Source organism: Mchenga conophoros, linkage group LG7 (genome assembly GCF_057382185.1).
Source record: "Mchenga conophoros isolate Kocher_MC1m ecotype Shallow Benthic linkage group LG7, M_conophoros_male_GT1.1, whole genome shotgun sequence".
In the NCBI taxonomy this organism is placed as follows: Eukaryota; Metazoa; Chordata; class Actinopteri; order Cichliformes; family Cichlidae; genus Mchenga; species Mchenga conophoros.
In genome coordinates, this window is record NC_140532.1 from 68,456,890 (window position 1) to 68,474,132 (window position 17,243).

At 47.4% G+C, this 17,243-nt stretch overlaps 1 protein-coding gene across 1 annotated transcript; it reads right to left on the bottom strand.

Moving 5' to 3' along the window:
* Positions 1-973: 973 nt before the first annotated feature.
* On the bottom strand, positions 974-17,136 carry tph2 (tryptophan hydroxylase 2 (tryptophan 5-monooxygenase)). The gene is made up of 11 exons (XM_085281054.1): positions 13,084-17,136; positions 6,932-7,066; positions 6,663-6,846; positions 4,986-5,086; positions 4,334-4,401; positions 4,054-4,250; positions 3,702-3,837; positions 3,421-3,547; positions 2,609-2,704; positions 2,386-2,519; positions 974-2,269 (listed from the first exon to the last, which is right to left on the bottom strand). Exons 1-11 carry the CDS (start codon positions 13,516-13,518, stop codon positions 2,095-2,097), a joined length of 1,788 nt encoding a protein of 595 aa, XP_085137180.1. The 5' UTR covers positions 13,519-17,136; the 3' UTR covers positions 974-2,094.
* Positions 17,137-17,243: the final 107 nt, after the last annotated feature.

The following is a 17,243-nucleotide window of genomic DNA, read 5'->3' on the forward strand; positions in this document are numbered from 1 at the left end:
CTTTTGGCGCTGTGCACAATCGTGCGCCGCCGTATTTTGCAGACATGTCCTCGCCGTCTCAGCTCTTCAGGTCACTCATTACAGGTCGCACCTCGTACTCACCTTTCAGGTCGTAGCACCTACTATTTGTGAGCATCTCCCCTTTATTATCAACTCTGAGGCTTGTCATCATGTGCTTTCTTTCTCAGTGTAACCATCACCCAGTGTTTAGTTGTAGGTTGTGTACATTTACTTCATGTCTTATCTGTGTTTAGTCGTCAGTCTGGTCCCTGTGTTGGTTTACCTTTCTGTTGGTATTGAAGTGTCACCTGTTCTGTTAGTTCCTGTTTTATTTTGATACTTCTTTGTGTCGTGTGCAGTTCTGCTTCATTAGTCACATTCAGTTCACTTGTGTTCCCCAGGTGTCTCCACTTTGCCCATTCGCTTTTGTGAATTTAAACCCTTTGTCTGCATCCTTTGTCGTGTTGTTCCTCATATTCCTGCTGTCTAACCTTAGTTTCATGTTTATTCTCTTCTTCATAAGTTCCCAGTAACAAAGTTGAAGTACTTCCACATCTCATCTCCTTCGTCCTGCACTCTGTCTGAACATGGTTAAAAGAGAGAGGGCACGTCTCCTTTCTACGAGCAGCAGATTCAAACCTGGCTTAAAGCTGGGCATGGGGCCATGAAGCCTGGAAACAGGATCACGTCCCACCGACACAAACTCACTGAAAAGCCAATTCTGATGGAATGACTTTGAGTCTCGGTTAAAAGTCAAACATCTCTCGAACACCCTAAAGCCCCCAGCTGTTCCCCACCCACAAACATCTGGATGACACACTGAGTTTGTACCATGGTGGGGGTGAGTGTCAGAGGACTTCAGCAGACTGTAACCTTGGACTAAAACCACAGGTAGCCCCACTCGTCGGACGCCCTCTGCTCGTGCAGGCATGATGCTCTCACTGCAGGTAAAAATGAAGACACAGAGACCTGCGACACTCGGGAGCTTTAATGGTCCATCATTTACAGGCGTGTACAGAAGCAACACAGCAGCACAGGAAGTTCAGTCAGCCGCGGCCAATCAGCTGAGAGCGCCGCCTGTTCAGTCCACAAATCACACAAACCCTCAGTCAGATCACATGACTCACTGATGCTCTATAGTCACGAGACCTCAAAGCTCATCAGAGGGGAGGACCTTCAGACGGAGCGTTCACACCAAGCACGAAGGGAAGCTTTCACGCTGTGACATCGAAAACGAGACAACAAGAAGAGAGGCGAATGCGTTTTGATCCAATAAACAATGTATTCACCCGATCCTGCTGGCAGGAAGTATGGAGAGAGCTCAGACGGACGCCAGAGGAATCGCAACGCGAATGAGGCGGGAGTCGCACGATTTCGCTTCTTGTTCACTTTGAGCCAAACTGTGGATCCATCACACAGCTGAGAGAGTGCCATGGTTGCCTGTGCAGTTTGGCGCCAAAGTAAAGGAGAAACAAGTTGTCGAGGCAAAAATTTACCAAAAGTTCATTTCTACGATGGATGGCGGTTGGCTGAAGGGGGTTTTGAAAGAGGTGAGTCAATGTGCGAGGGTCTTATTGGACATCCTTCTTACTCACGACATCTTGCTCTGATGAGCTGATCGTACTGAGCTAACCGCCGCCATGCTTTTCAGCAGTTCAGCCCGAAATGCAGCGAAAGAGACGGGATTCAGACGAACGTAGACGGCTTGAAAGTGTCAAAAACAGGCCTTTGACTCTTTGCAGGCAGTCAAACGGAGCAACACGGGGACGTGAATGCTGCACACAGCGAGGTGAAACTTTGCTCTGTGGTTCGTGTGAACGCAGCTTTGGATCGGCGTGGGAAGCCTTACAGGGAGCGTTCCTCGTCCTGGATCTGCCTTCATGAGGAAACACCTGCAGATGCTTGGGCATGGTCTCGGTGACCTTTGACCTGGTCAGTAAGTCGTCATTGATGGATTCGTGGCGCTGTGATACAGACTATGAGCCGGTATGATAGCTAATAACTTCCTGTGGTTGCTACATTGGACTCAGAGGCGTAGATGGACGCGTGATGGCGGCTGATGTTCTGCAGAAGCTTGGTGGTGCGTCCCCAGCTTCAGATGCCCATATAGGTGTTCATCTTCCCCAGGGCGTCGCACACAGTGGTGAGGTCGCTGCGCAGGTCCTGCACCACGTCCTCAATGCTGCGGGTGTCTTTGAGCAGGTCGACGCTCTGAGTGTACGGGTTGTAGTACACCGAGAACGGGCGCTTTATCGTCTTTGCAAACTCTCTGCGGGAAAGGAAGCACGCACAGGAAGTCACGGCGGGCTCGGTCCAGGCAGGAGTTTAGTTCCTGTTCAGACTTTAAAACATTCACGATGCGTTCAGTGACTACTCGCTGCTTACCTCATCTTCTCCTTGGCCTCCTCGAAGCTCTCCGACACGAAGTAAACCTCTTGGAAGGTGGTGATGAGACACTCCTGGTTGCAGGTCGTCTTCGGGTCAAACATCTTTACACATGCCTTTTCAGACAGGGCATGCTGGGAAAAACATCAGCAGACAAACATCACTTCCACCGTGCGTGTGTGCGTCTGTGTGTGCGTGCGCGTATGTGCATTGTGTGTGTTACCCCCAACTCTCCAATAGACGACAGTAAACCGGCTCCATAAGCTCTCAGCTGACCGTCCTGTTTGCACAGTCCGAACTCGATGGTGAAGAAATAACACTGAAACACACGAGGCTCCATCACTGATTGATCACTGATTGGTTCCTTTAAAAACTGGTTTCTATGGCATCATGTCCAAACCTCTGTGTTAGAGACATCAGCTGTTCAGATGGCCTGTGCTTTCATGTAATATCATTTTGCACCACAGGGGGTGTAACCACGCTAACCCTCACAAACAGAAGCTCTGAGCAGCAGCTGGGTGGGGCTTCTGTCCCATCTCTGTGATGTCATGGAGATGTATGACTATAAAAAACTGTGTGAAACTGAGTCTCTAGAGCGCATGTCTTTGCGTTGTTGATTCTGTTTTGTACTGAGTTACAGGGCTTCAAAGTAACTGAGTACTTTTACTCTGTTACTCTAACAGAACAGATCCACTTTAAAGTGATGCTGTAAAGTTAAAACATGTTGGTGATGAAACATGTTCTTCTAGCGCCACCATCAGGTGACACTTCATCATTACATAAGGTGAGAATAGGACTCTCATCGTTCTCAAACAAAACATGAAGAAATAATTTTCGAAATTAATATAATTAACGTGTAATAGGGTGTAAAATATTTAATCTCATACAGCTGCTATTTTTAGTACCATTACTCTTAAAGAGATATTTATTTATTATTTTACTGGCTTATTTCAATTTCTTTTATCCTAAGTCTTCCGTAAACCTCCCACAGCTGGATTCGAACCTCTGCAGCGTTACCATGATGATGAAACTCACTGTGGCGAGTTTCTGAACGTCCTCGTCAGACGCTCCCAGGGAGGCCAGACCGATCTCCTGAGAGAACTGGGCAAACTTTGGATCAGCCAGTAGGGGGACGTGACCCAGCAGCTCGTGACACGTATCTCTGAGAGGAGGAGGAGGAGGAAAGATGGATCACTACAACTACTGAATACACAGAGTGGATTTCACCTCTTTGTCTGCGTGATGCTGAGCTGGAAATCATCAAACTCATCAAACTAGAGATGGATGAAAGGTGGATGTGAGGTGGAGGTACTCACGGCTCGGGGGTGTAGAGCGGGTCGGTGCTGTGCCGGATGTACTGAGTGCAGTTGAAGACTCTGTAGGCCAAACCAGCCAGGAAGTCTCTGGGAGACAGATAACCTGCCACCGGGCGAACGGTGAAGCCAGAGCGCTCTGAAACACACAGGAAGCCACACAGGAAGTGAGGTCATCATCCTGTTCAGCTCTGGCCCGTTCTCATCCATCAAAAAACATCACCGTGGAGGGATTATGTCATCAAAGAGGCGGGGCAGCCACCAACAGCGCTTCATGTTTCAGCAGAACTTCTGGAATCTGTAATGTGACTCATGGGTCACCTGAGTCCAGGTGAACGTGTTCAGAGAGACGTACCTCTGAGGAATAGTGAGACGTCCTCCAGCTGCGGGATGTTGTCCTCTCTATAGCCACAGTGCTCAGTGAGCAGCGGCAGGTTCTTCAGGTACTCTTTGCAGGCGTGAGTCGGATACAGTTTGGTCAGCTCTCTGAACACCACGCCCCACGTCTTCACCTCCTCCTCCGTGTACTCGATACGAGGGATGGGCTGCCCGCTGTGGGGGGAGGGGCACGCGAGACGTGAAACACGTGAGAGGTGAAACACGAGAAAACACGACGAACGGACGAACATACTTACAACTTATAATTCATGGCCACTTCCACAAAGTACTTCCTGCGCTGGCGATAAACATTATCTTTAAACCCCTGACAGGAAGGAAGAGGACACACAGTCAGAGTACAGATATCCCATCATGCCCAGCTTTCTGCCACCTCCGCGTGCACCTATGGGCTGCTCGCAGCTTTGCTGCCACTCGTACGTCCCACCAAGAAAGGCTGACATCTGACACGTTAGCTGGACCTCCTCCAGTGTGTCGAAGCCCCAAAGACGAATTTATTTTGTGTGGATCGAAGAGCGGGCAGGTGTGTGTAAAAAGCCCCGCCTCTTCCACGTGAGGGGGCAGATGAGCAGCACATTGAACTCAGCACCTCAACCTGTGGGGAGGAACTCATTCTGCAGGTCTCACTTCCTGATCTATGCCACCTACAGGCTGGACAGCTGCAGACTCAGTTAAAGTTTTCCTCTTGAATGAAAACAGCTATAGGAGGTCCAGAGGTGAACTCAGAGATGAGCCCGAAGACCCGAAGGAGAAACTTAACACCCTGACCTGCACACAAAGGCCCTAAACACTGCAGTCTGGCCCCCTCTTTGTCTCGAATGCAAGATGAACTCACGTTGCAGGCATCTGTGAGCTGTTCTTTATAAATAAAGTTGAACTGAAACGACTCACGGGATGGTCGGCGTCCAGCTCGGACCCGTACATCAGCACTCTGTGAGAGCACTGATCCAACTCGGAGATCTTCATGGGAAACCAGGGAACCTCGTCTTCATCTGAGAAGAACACAGAGAAGTCTCACAACGCTTAAACACTGCGGCCTGTCAAACCTTTACATTCTGTATGATAGCTTTTCATTTCACAGTGTTGTCCACTACCTGCTGTTAGTGTCTGTTAGCCTCTGTTAGCTGCAGTTTTAGCTGCTTTTAGCTTGTGTTGGCTGCTTTGTTAGCCTCTGTTAGCCTGTGTTAGCTGCAGTTTTAGCTGCTTTTAGCTTGTGTTGGCTTTTTTTAGCCTCTGTTAGCCTGTGTTAGCTGCAGTTTTAGCTGCTTTTAGCTTGTGTTGGCTTTTTTTTAGCCTCTGTTAGCCTGTGTTAGCTGCAGTTTTAGCTGCTTTTAGCTTGTGTTGTCTGCTTTTTTAGCCTCTGTTAGCCTGTGTTAGCTGCAGTTTTAGCTGCTTTTAGCTTGTGTTGGCTGCTTTTTTAGCCTCTGTTAGCCTCTGTTAGCTGCAGTTTTAGCTGCTTTTAGCTTGTGTTGTCTGCTTTTTTAGCCTCTGTTAGCCTCTGTTAGCTGCAGTTTTAGCTGCTTTTAGCTTGTGTTGGTTGCTTTTTCAGCCTCTGTTAGCCTCTGTTAGCTGCAGTTTTAGCTGCTTTTAGCTTGTGTTGGCTGCTTTGTTAGCCTCTGTTAACCTCTGTTAGCTGCAGTTTTAGCTGCTTTTAGCTTGTGTTGGCTGCTTTGTTAGCCTCTGTTAGCCTCTGTTAGCTACAGTTTTAGCTGCTTTTAGCTTGTGTTGGCTGCTTTGTTAGCCTCTGTTAGCTGCAGTAGCTTGTGTTGGCTGCTTTTTTAGCCTCTGTTAGCCTGTGTTAGCTGCTCTTTTACAATGTGAAAATGTCAAAACTGTTTATCAGGGGAAAAGTGTGATTTTTAGGACACTAACTGGCAAAATGTGACAATATCAGGAATGAATGAGCGAGTTTATGCATGTTTTCATGTATTAGCTCCCTGACTTCAGCTCAGGAGATGAACTTGAGCTGCGGAGGAAGACAATATGATTTTGCTTAGATGTCGAAGACATAGTCTCTTTCCTTCCTGTTTTTGTTTCTTTGGTGAAGGGGACGCCTTCTCCAGTGGTAAAACAGGCGTGGTCATTTAAATATCGCTCCACGGCACGTGAACACCTACGACTTCTCTTCTCCTCCACCTTTGCCGTTTTATGCACGTGGCTAGAAACTGGCCACTTTAGTCAAAACAAGATGAAGAGATCCAATCAGAACTAATCAGGTACTACAGAAAAGGTGGGGTGAGTGTGAAGTGATCCAATCGGAAGTGACCTCATTGTGCAGCGTTCCATCTGCTCCTGATAAACAACGAGGGAGGGGCGGTTCAGCCCACTCCCATGAAAACGTAACAGAAGAGGGAGAGAAGAAGAGACGCGGTCTTTGTAAACATCGTGGAGAATCACTCACCGCTCAAAACACAAATTTTACATTTTAGATTTGAGTCACTGAATCAACTTCAGATTACGTCTGCTGTAATCGCATCACATTTAGTTGACTAAAACTAAAGCAGTAGCTGTTAAGACAAAAGCAGAAAGCCTCCAGAAATCCAGGTGTGCGCCTGAGCGCGCTCATACCTGCTTCAGCACACCACACATGTGCTGGCGTATTGAAGGACACGATGTTGACGTGGTCTTTGAGATGCTCCAGCAGCTCGTTGAACTCTTTCTTGCTGCAGCTGCAGTCTGCAAAGATCTCCACCTCGTTAGGAACTCGCTTCGACATCCGAGACTCGATGTGGTTCAGGTTCACGTGCTTCTCCTGCAGGAGGACGCGAGGACAGAGAGGGTGAAGATGGAGGTGGGGCAGAGGTTCAGGCGTGATCTGTTTTTGAGGGCTTCCTGACCTGAAACAGTCTGAGAGCTTTGACCAGACAGCCGACCTCGTTCTTCAGAGAAAACACCACTGCCGTTTTCCCAGAATCCTCTGTGCCCTCTTTGTCCGGCTTCTCGTTGATGGGACAGAAGGACGGACGCCTCGACTGACAGCAACAACACAAACATGACAAAGAACGTGAGGTTATTGTGACAAAATGAAGCGTTTCAATCAATCAATCAAAGCTTTATTCGCCACATGAAGGTTGCCCCCCCCCCCCCCCCAAGCTTACACACACAACAAAGACATCACATGGGGATACAAGTCGGAGATCGGTAGCGTTACAGAAAAACACTGAAATATATACTACAATGGGAAAGTACAAGAGGAAAAAAAGAGACCTCTACTCATGCTGTGCTTCCATGGTAGGACAGCACAAGAACAGGAAACAAAAAAACTCCTCTGCACAGAGAGCACATAAATGTCCACAGCACAACTCTGTGAAAGACATGACAAGCCACAGGATTGGGTGGGGGGTGAGGAGTAATCTGAAGCGAACACAGCAGCCGCCCTGCACAGCGCTACCATTCCAGCGCGGCACACAGACCCGCCGTGTTCCCCCGCAGGAAACAAGCATCGAAGGCGTTTGGAAAGGGAGGGGGATGAGTGCGTGCTTATCTCTTGGCGAAGGTGGTCGCACTTTTCTCCTCTCCTCCTTCCCCTTATCTTCCCTGCTTAGCCTCTTGTGTCCTTGTCTTGTCTCGTGTGCATTACTTTCCCTGGAACAGTCTCTCACTGTCGTTCTCTAAAACCTAAAAGAGGAATTATGGATTTGATCAACTGGTCTCTGAACGCTATTGACACCCTTTTCTCAACGAGAAGTCTGGGCTCGGGAGAGCCCGAGTGCCCTGGAGGGACTTTCCCTGCCGGATACACGATGGACGGGTGGCAGAATCGGAGGATCATGTGCCTGGCGGGACTGTCGATCGAGGACGCTGAAGATATCTACCTATTCGGAACCATGATAACAGGGTTCTTGCTGATCTGAGCTGGCTTGGCCCTGGCTTATCGGAGAATTATGAGAGCAGAACCAGCTGTTCAAACCCCCCCAAGGCTGCTCGCTGGAATCGAAGCGATGGGACGAGGCGCGACCTCTCACAACGAACGCAGCATGGCTAACACCTTGGAGACGCTTACAGCTGCCGTGAAGACTCAATAACACCATTGAGCATATATTGGGATACATCAAAGAGAGGCCTGCTCAAAATGAGACCCTTGAGCGAAAGTTGGATCACATCGCAGAACGGCTCACTGCAGTTGTGGGGTCTCAGAATCACAAGAATGACAACACCACGGAACAGAAGTTTGATACCATCATGGGGAGGCTCTATGATGTTACTTACGCTCCATGATGTTGTCATTCTTTTGCTCAAAGAGCAGGTTCTGAGAACTCACGACTGCAGTGCACTTCCCCAAGATGTGATCCAATTTGCGCTCAAAGGTGTTATTCGAGCGAGCCCCTCCAGATGTAATCCAGTTTTTCACTCAGAGGTCTTGTTCTGAGTATTCATGGCAGCCGTGCGTTCTCCAAGATCTTATCCATGCTGCACTCAATGAGCCCATTTTGAAAAACTCACGCCTCGTCCCATCGTTCCAATCCCAGCGGGCAGCCTTGTGGGGGTTTGAACAGCCGGTTCCGCTTCCTTAATTCTTCCATAAGTCAGGGCCAAGCCAGCTCCGATCAGCAAGAACCCTGTTATCATGGTTCCGAATAGGTAGATATCTTCAGCACTCAGGCTCACCCGAGCCCAGACTTCTCGTTGAGAAGGGGTGTCAATTGCATTCAGAGACCAGTTGATCAAATCCATAATTCCTCTTTTAGGTTTTAGAGAACAGACTGTGAGAGACTGTTCCAGGGAAAAGTAATACAAAAAACACGAGACTAGACAAGGACATAAGAGGCTAAGCAGGGAAGCTAAGGGAGAGGAGGAGGAGGAGAGGAGAAAAGTGCGACCGCCTTCGCCGAGAGCCAAAACAGATGTTTAGAAGCATCAACCAATCAGGCCTCTGACTATGCGATGGAGGTCTCATTAGCAGGGGCGGATCTAGAGAAATTTTCTTAGGGTGGCAAAGAAATCAAATGGGGTGGCAAAATCAAAGCCTCCCCCCCCCCCAAACACTCATGCAGGTGGTTACATGTGGTTAAATGATTCAAATGCAGTAAGTATGCACGTTTTTCATATAAATATAGTCGATAACTTAATTATTGTCTGTAGCCCACATGATTACACACTTTAGTTACATAAAACATGTGAGTTTTGATGCTATGTACTGTATAGCCTGTATGATAAATAAATATGTAGCCCAATAAGTATAAACTCCAGAAAGCTACACAACATGGGGCGCTTCATTTACAAACACAAGTCTAACTTAAGTTTCACTGTTTTTGTTAGAAAACAGTCACATTGTTGCAGCTTAAATTACACAAAATGTCAGAAATCTGCACCGTCATGAACAAACATGTAAACCTCATTTTTCATGATTTGTTGGATGAACCCACTGAGGTCTGAAATACAACCGGCGATGTGTGACTCCTTTGAGTTTACGTTTGTATTTCACCCTCAGATTGTTTCATTTCATTTTTTCTTTTCAGCTCAACTGAATTTATTTATTTATTTTTTTACTTTCTTTTTATTGTTTTTCTTTAAACATTATACGGGGGGGGGGGGGGGGGGGGGTAACAACAAAACAAAACACCAAAACAACAACAACAACAAAAAGATAAATACAACAGGTAGGATAACAAAACAAACCCATGTTGGATCTCCTTGTTTCTACAGTTTGATCATTTCTCATTATCAGTGTGTTGGTCTTTATCCTGTTGGGTTTATGTACTCAGTCCATTTCTCCCACTTTTTATGGTATTGATCTTCCTGAGTCCTTATTCTGTAGGTCAATTCTTCCATAGTTTGTATTTCATCTATAATTTTGATCCATTCGTCCTGTGATGGTGGGTCTATCTTGTTCCATTTTCTTGTAATTGCCTTTTTACAGGCAAAAAACAACTAAATTCAGCTCAACTGACTTTAGTTGTTTTTTTACTGTAAAAAAACACAGACATGTTGGGTAAATGTTTATAACTTGAAATGCAAATATAAAACGTACATTTTATAAACATAAACAACTATTTATCTAAAAATGCAGCCAATACACCGTTTGTTTCATTTTCTACAACCATTTAAAAATATTACTAAAACTAAAATGAGAGAACAATCAGGTGTGGCAATAAGATGCCCCACAAATGATGTGTGCCAGTAAAAAACAAGTTTGTCCACCAAAAGACAGAAGAGCACAGGGACAAACCTGCAGGCCCGACAACAGCAGGTGTATCACTCCGCTGGTTTTCTACTTAGTGACAGTGTTTACGTTGCAAATGTGCCTCTGACAGTCATTAGTGCCCTCACTGACACACTAAACAAAACGACTACACAACAGAACGACTACACAACACACTAAACGTCACAAATCTGCCACATCTAAACTCTCTCTCTCGCTCTGTCTCGCTCGCCCTGTTACCGTCACTCCCCAAACTTTTCCCTCTTCCTAAACAACCAAATCCCACATGTTGACTTTTTTTTAATTGGTCGACATGGTGCATTTTTCCACCAATAAGAAAGAGGTGGCTTTTTTCCTTTCTTTCCTGTTTTCGTGCTGTCCTTACAAAACGCTTAAAACACACACGTGACGACAGTATTTAGAACGAAGCGTGGCTGATATATATATGATCATAACTCTGGATTTACTGGCCTGTAATTAAAATTTAAAAACTTTGAAGTCCGAACTTTCAATGTGGCTGAAACAGAGACTCAGCGTGGCTGCAGCTTGTTGCTGTGTCAGCTTACATCAGTCATGTGATCTGGAGGTGCAGCGTGTCCGTGGACCACAGAGGGTTAATAACACTCACCTTCCTTCCATTTCCACAGTGTAACATCCACCCACCTGTGTAAAATCCAAAATTCCCATGGTGTTGTTCAAAATGTGCTCTGGCACGATCATGAGCATCGCTTGCTGCTGAAAACAAGAAAAAAGCCGGTCCTGCTATGGGCTGAACCATTTGTTACTGGTGCAGGGGGGGACACTATGCAATATATTCAGTTTTAGCATTTATATTCACTGCTGACTGTAACTACGCTCAAACTGTTAATGCTGTCTTACTTTAATAAACAACACTGTCATATGCAAAACTGGGGTGGCAAGGGATCATTTTAGGGTGGCACTTGCCACCCCATGCCACCCTTCTAGATCCGCCCCTGCTCATTAGGCCCTCCCATGAACCTCCTCTGAGCTCTTCTCCTCCTGCCTGCAGCTTCTCCCTTCACCTTTCCTGTGGATTTTAATGCCACCCTGCACCTGAGGGGGCGACAGTGAGTCAGCCCTCAGTCCAACGGGACAGGAAGCAGCACCTCCAGGTCCAAGAGGAGCGTGCAGGCAGGGTGGAGTGGGTGGAGAAAGAGTGTCAGGGGTTTGGAGATGTGGAGATGCTCAGATGTTTGTTGGAAGTGAGCAGTGTGGACAGAATCCTGTCATCAGGGGAACGGCTCAGACTCAGAGAGGCTGAGATGGTCTGAGCCTGTGCAGAGGAGGAAAGGTGAAGGGAGAAGCTGCAGGCAGGAGGAGAAGAGCTCAGAGGAGGTTCATGGATGCAGTGAAGGGAACATGCAGAGGGTCGGAGTGACAGAGGAGGGTGAGTCGTCTGTGTCCTGTGCAGATTTAGCTCAGACTCCCACCAGCAGGGGGCAGTGTTTGAGCGGGAGTCAGGCTGAGGTGCTTCTGCTGCTGTGAATGAATTTAAACTGTACCAGTGTGTCTGCTGGCCACCTGACCTTCATCAGCTGATGGAGCCTTTTCTCCACCCTAAACCTTTTTACCTGCGTGCTTTTGTTTCCACTGCGTAAACTAAAGCACAGTTCTGTTTCTGGTTGGGTGACTTCCTCTCAGTAACGCCATCAGTATGATCGCTTGCTCTGATAGGCCGGCCTCATAAAGGCGTGGAGCGTTATCTGATGCAGACGGCGACAAATTTCCCCAGAACTGCTGTTCAAACACACGGTGGCAACGGCGTGAAGCAGCTTGCTCTGACAGCTGTTAGCGTCATGAAATAAAGATGTGGAGCTGCCGACGGATGCTCGGACAAACAGCCCATAGCCTAGCAACCGACGACACGCTGCTTACCCAGAACTCTGACAGCAAAGACCCCACAGTGAGCACGGACACACAACTCTGAGTGTGTACTCTGAGTCTACTCTTTACCTCATGCTGAGCCTGGACATTATCTTTCGCTCTTCTTCAGTGTCTGGATTGTGGACGGTTTTTGTTTTTTGTGGACGAACTTTGATCCCTGTGAGCCGACTGGCAGGAAAATGCCGCCTGCAAAGCTGCATGGAGGGAATATTTAACGTGTGATGTAAACGATGCAGAGCCATCAGCCTGACTGCAGGTTTTTCATGTTGGCCCAGAGAAAAAGAAGAAATATTGCTTAAATACAGTCCAGAAACATCACTTTAGGCTGACCGTTTCATGCTAGGGTTTAAATTGTATTTGCATTTGTTTTTCTGCTTTTCTTTGACAGATTTCCTGCCATTAGAAAAAGATGTAAATAGAGAGAATGGTGCAGAGATAAAACAGAAATAAAAGGAATAAATAAATTAAAGTGAATGTAAATAACGAGTATCACAGAAAGAACTCTGTAACATAAATTCATGTCAGATTCATTAGTTCCTGTAGATTTCTTTTGGCACATTTGTTCCTCCATAAAGCAGAGGGTCGAACTAGAGTGTGGAGATGAATCTTCAGTTACTGATCTGATCGCTCTGGGCAGTTCTTTTTAAATCGTTTGATCTGTTTCTGCTGCCTGGATGAATATTCTGAGCTGATGGGATTACTGCCTTGCTCAAAGGCTCTTCAGCAAGAAGGTTGTGTGATGAGCCAATTCAAGTAAAAAAGTACTAAAAGTAGAAATAATTAGTTTGACTTTGAATTTTTGGAGCAGAATTTGAGAAATAAAAAGTTTCTTATTATCTTCTCCTGATCAGCAATCAATAAAGTCCTGAAGCTGCTCTCAGCTACAGTACTCGAGTAAAAGTACCCAGTTAGTCTAAAAGGAGGAGGATGAAGACTCCTCACCATCTGTCCGCCGGTGTGCCGCTGCCGCTGATGCTGCTGGTCAAACATGGCCGAGTCCAGCGACAGCCCGCGCCGCGACCAGTACTTGCTGGAGAACATCATCATAGCCGGTTGCATCCTGGGGATGGGTTCGCCATCGTCCTTCATCACGTGGCCCGACGCCATCGGGAACCAGTGAGTGTACGAGTACCAGGACTCCAGCCTGTCGCTCTGCCGCCGCTCAGGAGGACGAAGAGGAGGATGCTGCTGCTGATGCTGCTGGAGCTGTGAGCCGCTGCCGACCCGCCTCCTCAAAAATACTCCCCCAGGAGGGGGAGGGGGGGTAAGCTCCACCCACAGCAGTCTCCAGGTGGGCGGAGACTTTGGCAGCAGAGTGACATCATTAGAGCACACATAGCAGCTCAGAGACACACCTGAACACAAACACACACTCATTTTCACATCTCCTTGAGGACATTGAGCTGATGTAACACTTTACCTGCTGTCTCACTCTAACCAATAGGAGCTAATGCCTGACCCCAACAATGACCTAACCACAGCTGAGGACCGCCATTTGGTCCTCCCAATTACTGGTCCCCACAAAGATGTTTAAAGGAGCACACACACACGCACACAGGGACCTGCGTGTTTAAAAGCAGTGAGATTGTAATGCCACGTTATGCCCCTGAATAATGACTGTGAATTATTATGTAGTTTTAGTTTGCATTATTCTCCTGAGTTACATTTGTTAAACTGCATTACATTAGGCTGCTGGCTTATTGTGAATGAATGATATTGTTTATGATGCATGATACTGCTGAGGTATAAGAAATACTGTTTTCAGAGTCAGGACCTTGTTTTCTGATAATAGAGGAGACAGAGAGCTTCTGCCTGGTAAAAGGTCAGAAGCATCAACGGGCGGGGTGAGGCCGAGTGCATTTGGAGGTTGAGACACACACACACAGTAGTTAGACTCATGTTTAGGTAAGAGTTCAAATAATAGTTTGCAAAAGCTTGTGATGCAAAATTGTGTCTGCCTAAGGGACAGTTTGCTCCAGGAGATAAGCGAGAGTTATTAACAGGAAGCACCTGGCCTCGAGACGGAGAAGATGTCCTTTTAAATGTGTCGAAAGTCGTCAACAGAACATTAGTGGTGTTGAAACGTATGCATGTGTTGTATCTGTTTGACGCGTGAGGGGGCGTCATAAACAATACCCTGATGTTATGAAAACAACTGCTTGTGTATCGTTGGGCGGAGATCGATGCTGTCGGCGTGCAGTGTTCATGTCCCCACGCGTGTGTTCATTAAATCATCCTAACTCTCCTGGACCAATCGTTGTCTTTGTGCTCACCCTCAATATTTCAACTCGTAACACCCTGACACACCTGGTCACCCCACCTGAGCGATTTCCCGCTGACGTCGAGTGTCATGTGACAGGTAGGACATAAAGAGTAAGAAAGGCTCCACGGCTCCGCCCTCTCCGGCTTGGACGGACCATACAACTCCCGCAGGTGAGGGGCGTGTTTCCTGCTCTCACACACCTTAAATACCTGCCTATGTTCATAAATCCTGTCACACAGCTGACCTTCACCCACAGAAAGTCATGTGACCACAAATCAAACATGATTCCCACCTGTACATCCTGCTGTGGCCCCGCCCCCCCGACTGCCAGACATCAGAGAGGGTGGTTTGGTTCGACTGTAAACATCTGCAGCTCTCGGCCTAATGAGCTTTGAGTCTGGAATGGCGCCGTGCTCTGATTGGTCGTTTCAGATCTTAAACTTCAGTTTGAGGTTTCATCAGCTGTGGGCACAGAGGAGCGGAGTCCTCTATTAAACCTGTGGGCGGGCAGGTGATGGACGGCTGATGGTTGGCTGATAAACGGCCATGATGGCAGCCGCGGTTATCAGCGTGCGGAGACAATTTCCTGCCACACAGGAAATGAAAGCTGCATCGGGAGGAGCCGCGGCTGCTTTGTTCCTGAGGCTTTATGAGCTGATTGCAGGTGATACCTTCATCTTCCTCCTCCTCCTCGTCGCCTTTAAAACCAAACTTCTCCAATCTAAGGAGGCAAGGAGGGGGAGGTGGTGAGGGGGAGGTGGAGGAGGAGGCCAGGAGATATCTGACAGTCGCATGAAAGCAGCTGAGGTGACATTTGGAGCAAACGGGAGGAGGCGTGACATTTATGAAGATGAATCGAATCATTTCCTCACATCGATGCAAGCAGAGCAGCTGCCCTCCACCTCCCCTCCCACTCTGACTGTGCAGTGGCGCAGCTCTCTGATTGGAGCTTGGCCCTGCAGGTGTGTTTTCCTTCTGCGTGTGACACAAAGCGAAAACGTCCGCGCGAGCATCATCGTAAATAATCTGGCCTCCCGTGACGAGCTGCGATGCTGTGTCCAGCTGTGGTCTCCATGGTTACTGACAGGTCAGCTCCAATAAGAGAGAGAGATGGCACTCAGTCCTTAACGTATTTTAAGGTGGAAGCAGACCTACAGCTGCTGATATTTATGAGGACAAAGTTCAGCGTGTGGGGGTGGAGGTGAACATGGTGCAGTCGGACTCTAAAGTGTCCCCGTATGCTGAACCGTCCCAGCAGCAGCGACCACAACACGCGCAGGATGTTTGATTGTATTCGGTAAATCCTGAGTGTTTGACTCACATACACCACAGATTTCAGACAAACTGAGCCTCAGGATTCAAAGAAGTGTTTGTGCTGACGTCGGTGAATACGACCCCAGACGCTCCTCCTCTCAACGCCAGCCTCGTTCATATCATCTCCACAAATCGAAGAGGATTTAGTTTTTGTAGTCCGCCTTCAGCACCCTGTAGTTTCAACATGCGTCACGTTAAAGAGCAAAGGGTGTATTGCACCACTTCACCTCACTACAAGCAGCAGGCGATTTTAGACCCAGACAGGCCTCAGGGCTGTGTGCTGCTACATCATTGAGTCTACAGGAGGTGGAGGCCCTGAACCACTCAGGACTCCACCCAGCCACCTGTGGCATCAGTGCCTAGTAGGGGTGCAACAATACACAAAATTCACGGTTCGGTTCGATACTTTGGTGTCACGGTTCGATATAAAAAAAATGTTCATGCCTTTTAATTTGTCATTTATTAAAATTATAAATATATATTTGAACTCAAACGTGCAGTTTTTAAATTTAATGTTGCTGAAACAACAAAGTAAAAAAATAAATCCAATGGAGAAATCTCTCATCTTTGGAAAAGAGTTTATTACAGAGAAATGTCTCTTTCCAAAATAAAAGCTCTACTATATGCTTCTTCTGGGCTATATTCTCAGCAGCATGTTAAACATATCAGGTCCCTATAAGGAGGATCATGTGCTAACGGCTGTCTAAATGACTCGGGTAAAGTTTGTAGCATGCTTGTTGTTTTTGTCTTTGCACTAGGATGATGTCGGAGTAAATGTGCAGTCATATTCGTTGTGTTCCCACTAGTGCTGTCAGCGTTAAGCTGAAATGACGTTAACGCCACAACACGGCGAATCTCCGTTAACGAGCTACCGCGGATCGCTCCGTGCATGGGGCTGGACGGCCAACACGTTAACGAGCTAACTGCGCTAACGCACTAGTTCCCACCCATGTAATTGAGCATTGCATGGCACATCCAACATACTGTTTTACTTTAGTCCATGACTCGCTTACCTTCAGGGTCATACGTCACATGAAAACCAAAATAGTTCCAAACGCCAGATCTGAATGAGAGTGGGGGAGGTTCAATTTGCCATGTTGCAACGAGCTTAGCTTCTGTCTCGCTAGCTTGTGCTGCGCTCATTGGATCTGCGCTCGACAGTGCAGCCTAGGCGGAGTAGTCGAGCACAGATCCACTGAGCGCTCAACACAGACAGCATCGTCAGAAGGAAAGTTGATAAAATAAATTACAAATGTTGTATTGTTCGATACATATGCGTACCGAACCGAAAGCACTGTATCGAACGGTTCAATATCGATACCAGTATCGTTGCACCCCTAGTGCCTGGGTAAGGCTACAGCATTACGGAGCTGTGTCCTCGTTACATCAGGCAGGCGATGCAGACCAAAGAGCTCTACTGCACCACCTGTTAGCGTTCCTCAGGTGGAGCCATGCTGGACGCTGAGGTCGTCTGCACTCACAACATGAACCAGATTCAGTGTTTCAACCCTGAGAGGAAACTGTG

Excerpts from the sequence above, each read along its gene's own strand:
- tph2 (XM_085281054.1), bottom strand. The coding sequence starts at position 13,518 with ATGAGTGTGTGTTTGTGTTCAGGTGTGTCTCTGAGCTGCTATGTGTGC. Across the intron at positions 4,251-4,333 it reads GTGGCCATGAATTATAAGTT|CGGGCAGCCCATCCCTCGTA; the intron begins GTAAGTATGTTC and ends CTCCCCCCACAG. Across the intron at positions 2,270-2,385 it reads GAGGCCAAGGAGAAGATGAG|AGAGTTTGCAAAGACGATAA; the intron begins GTAAGCAGCGAG and ends CCTTTCCCGCAG.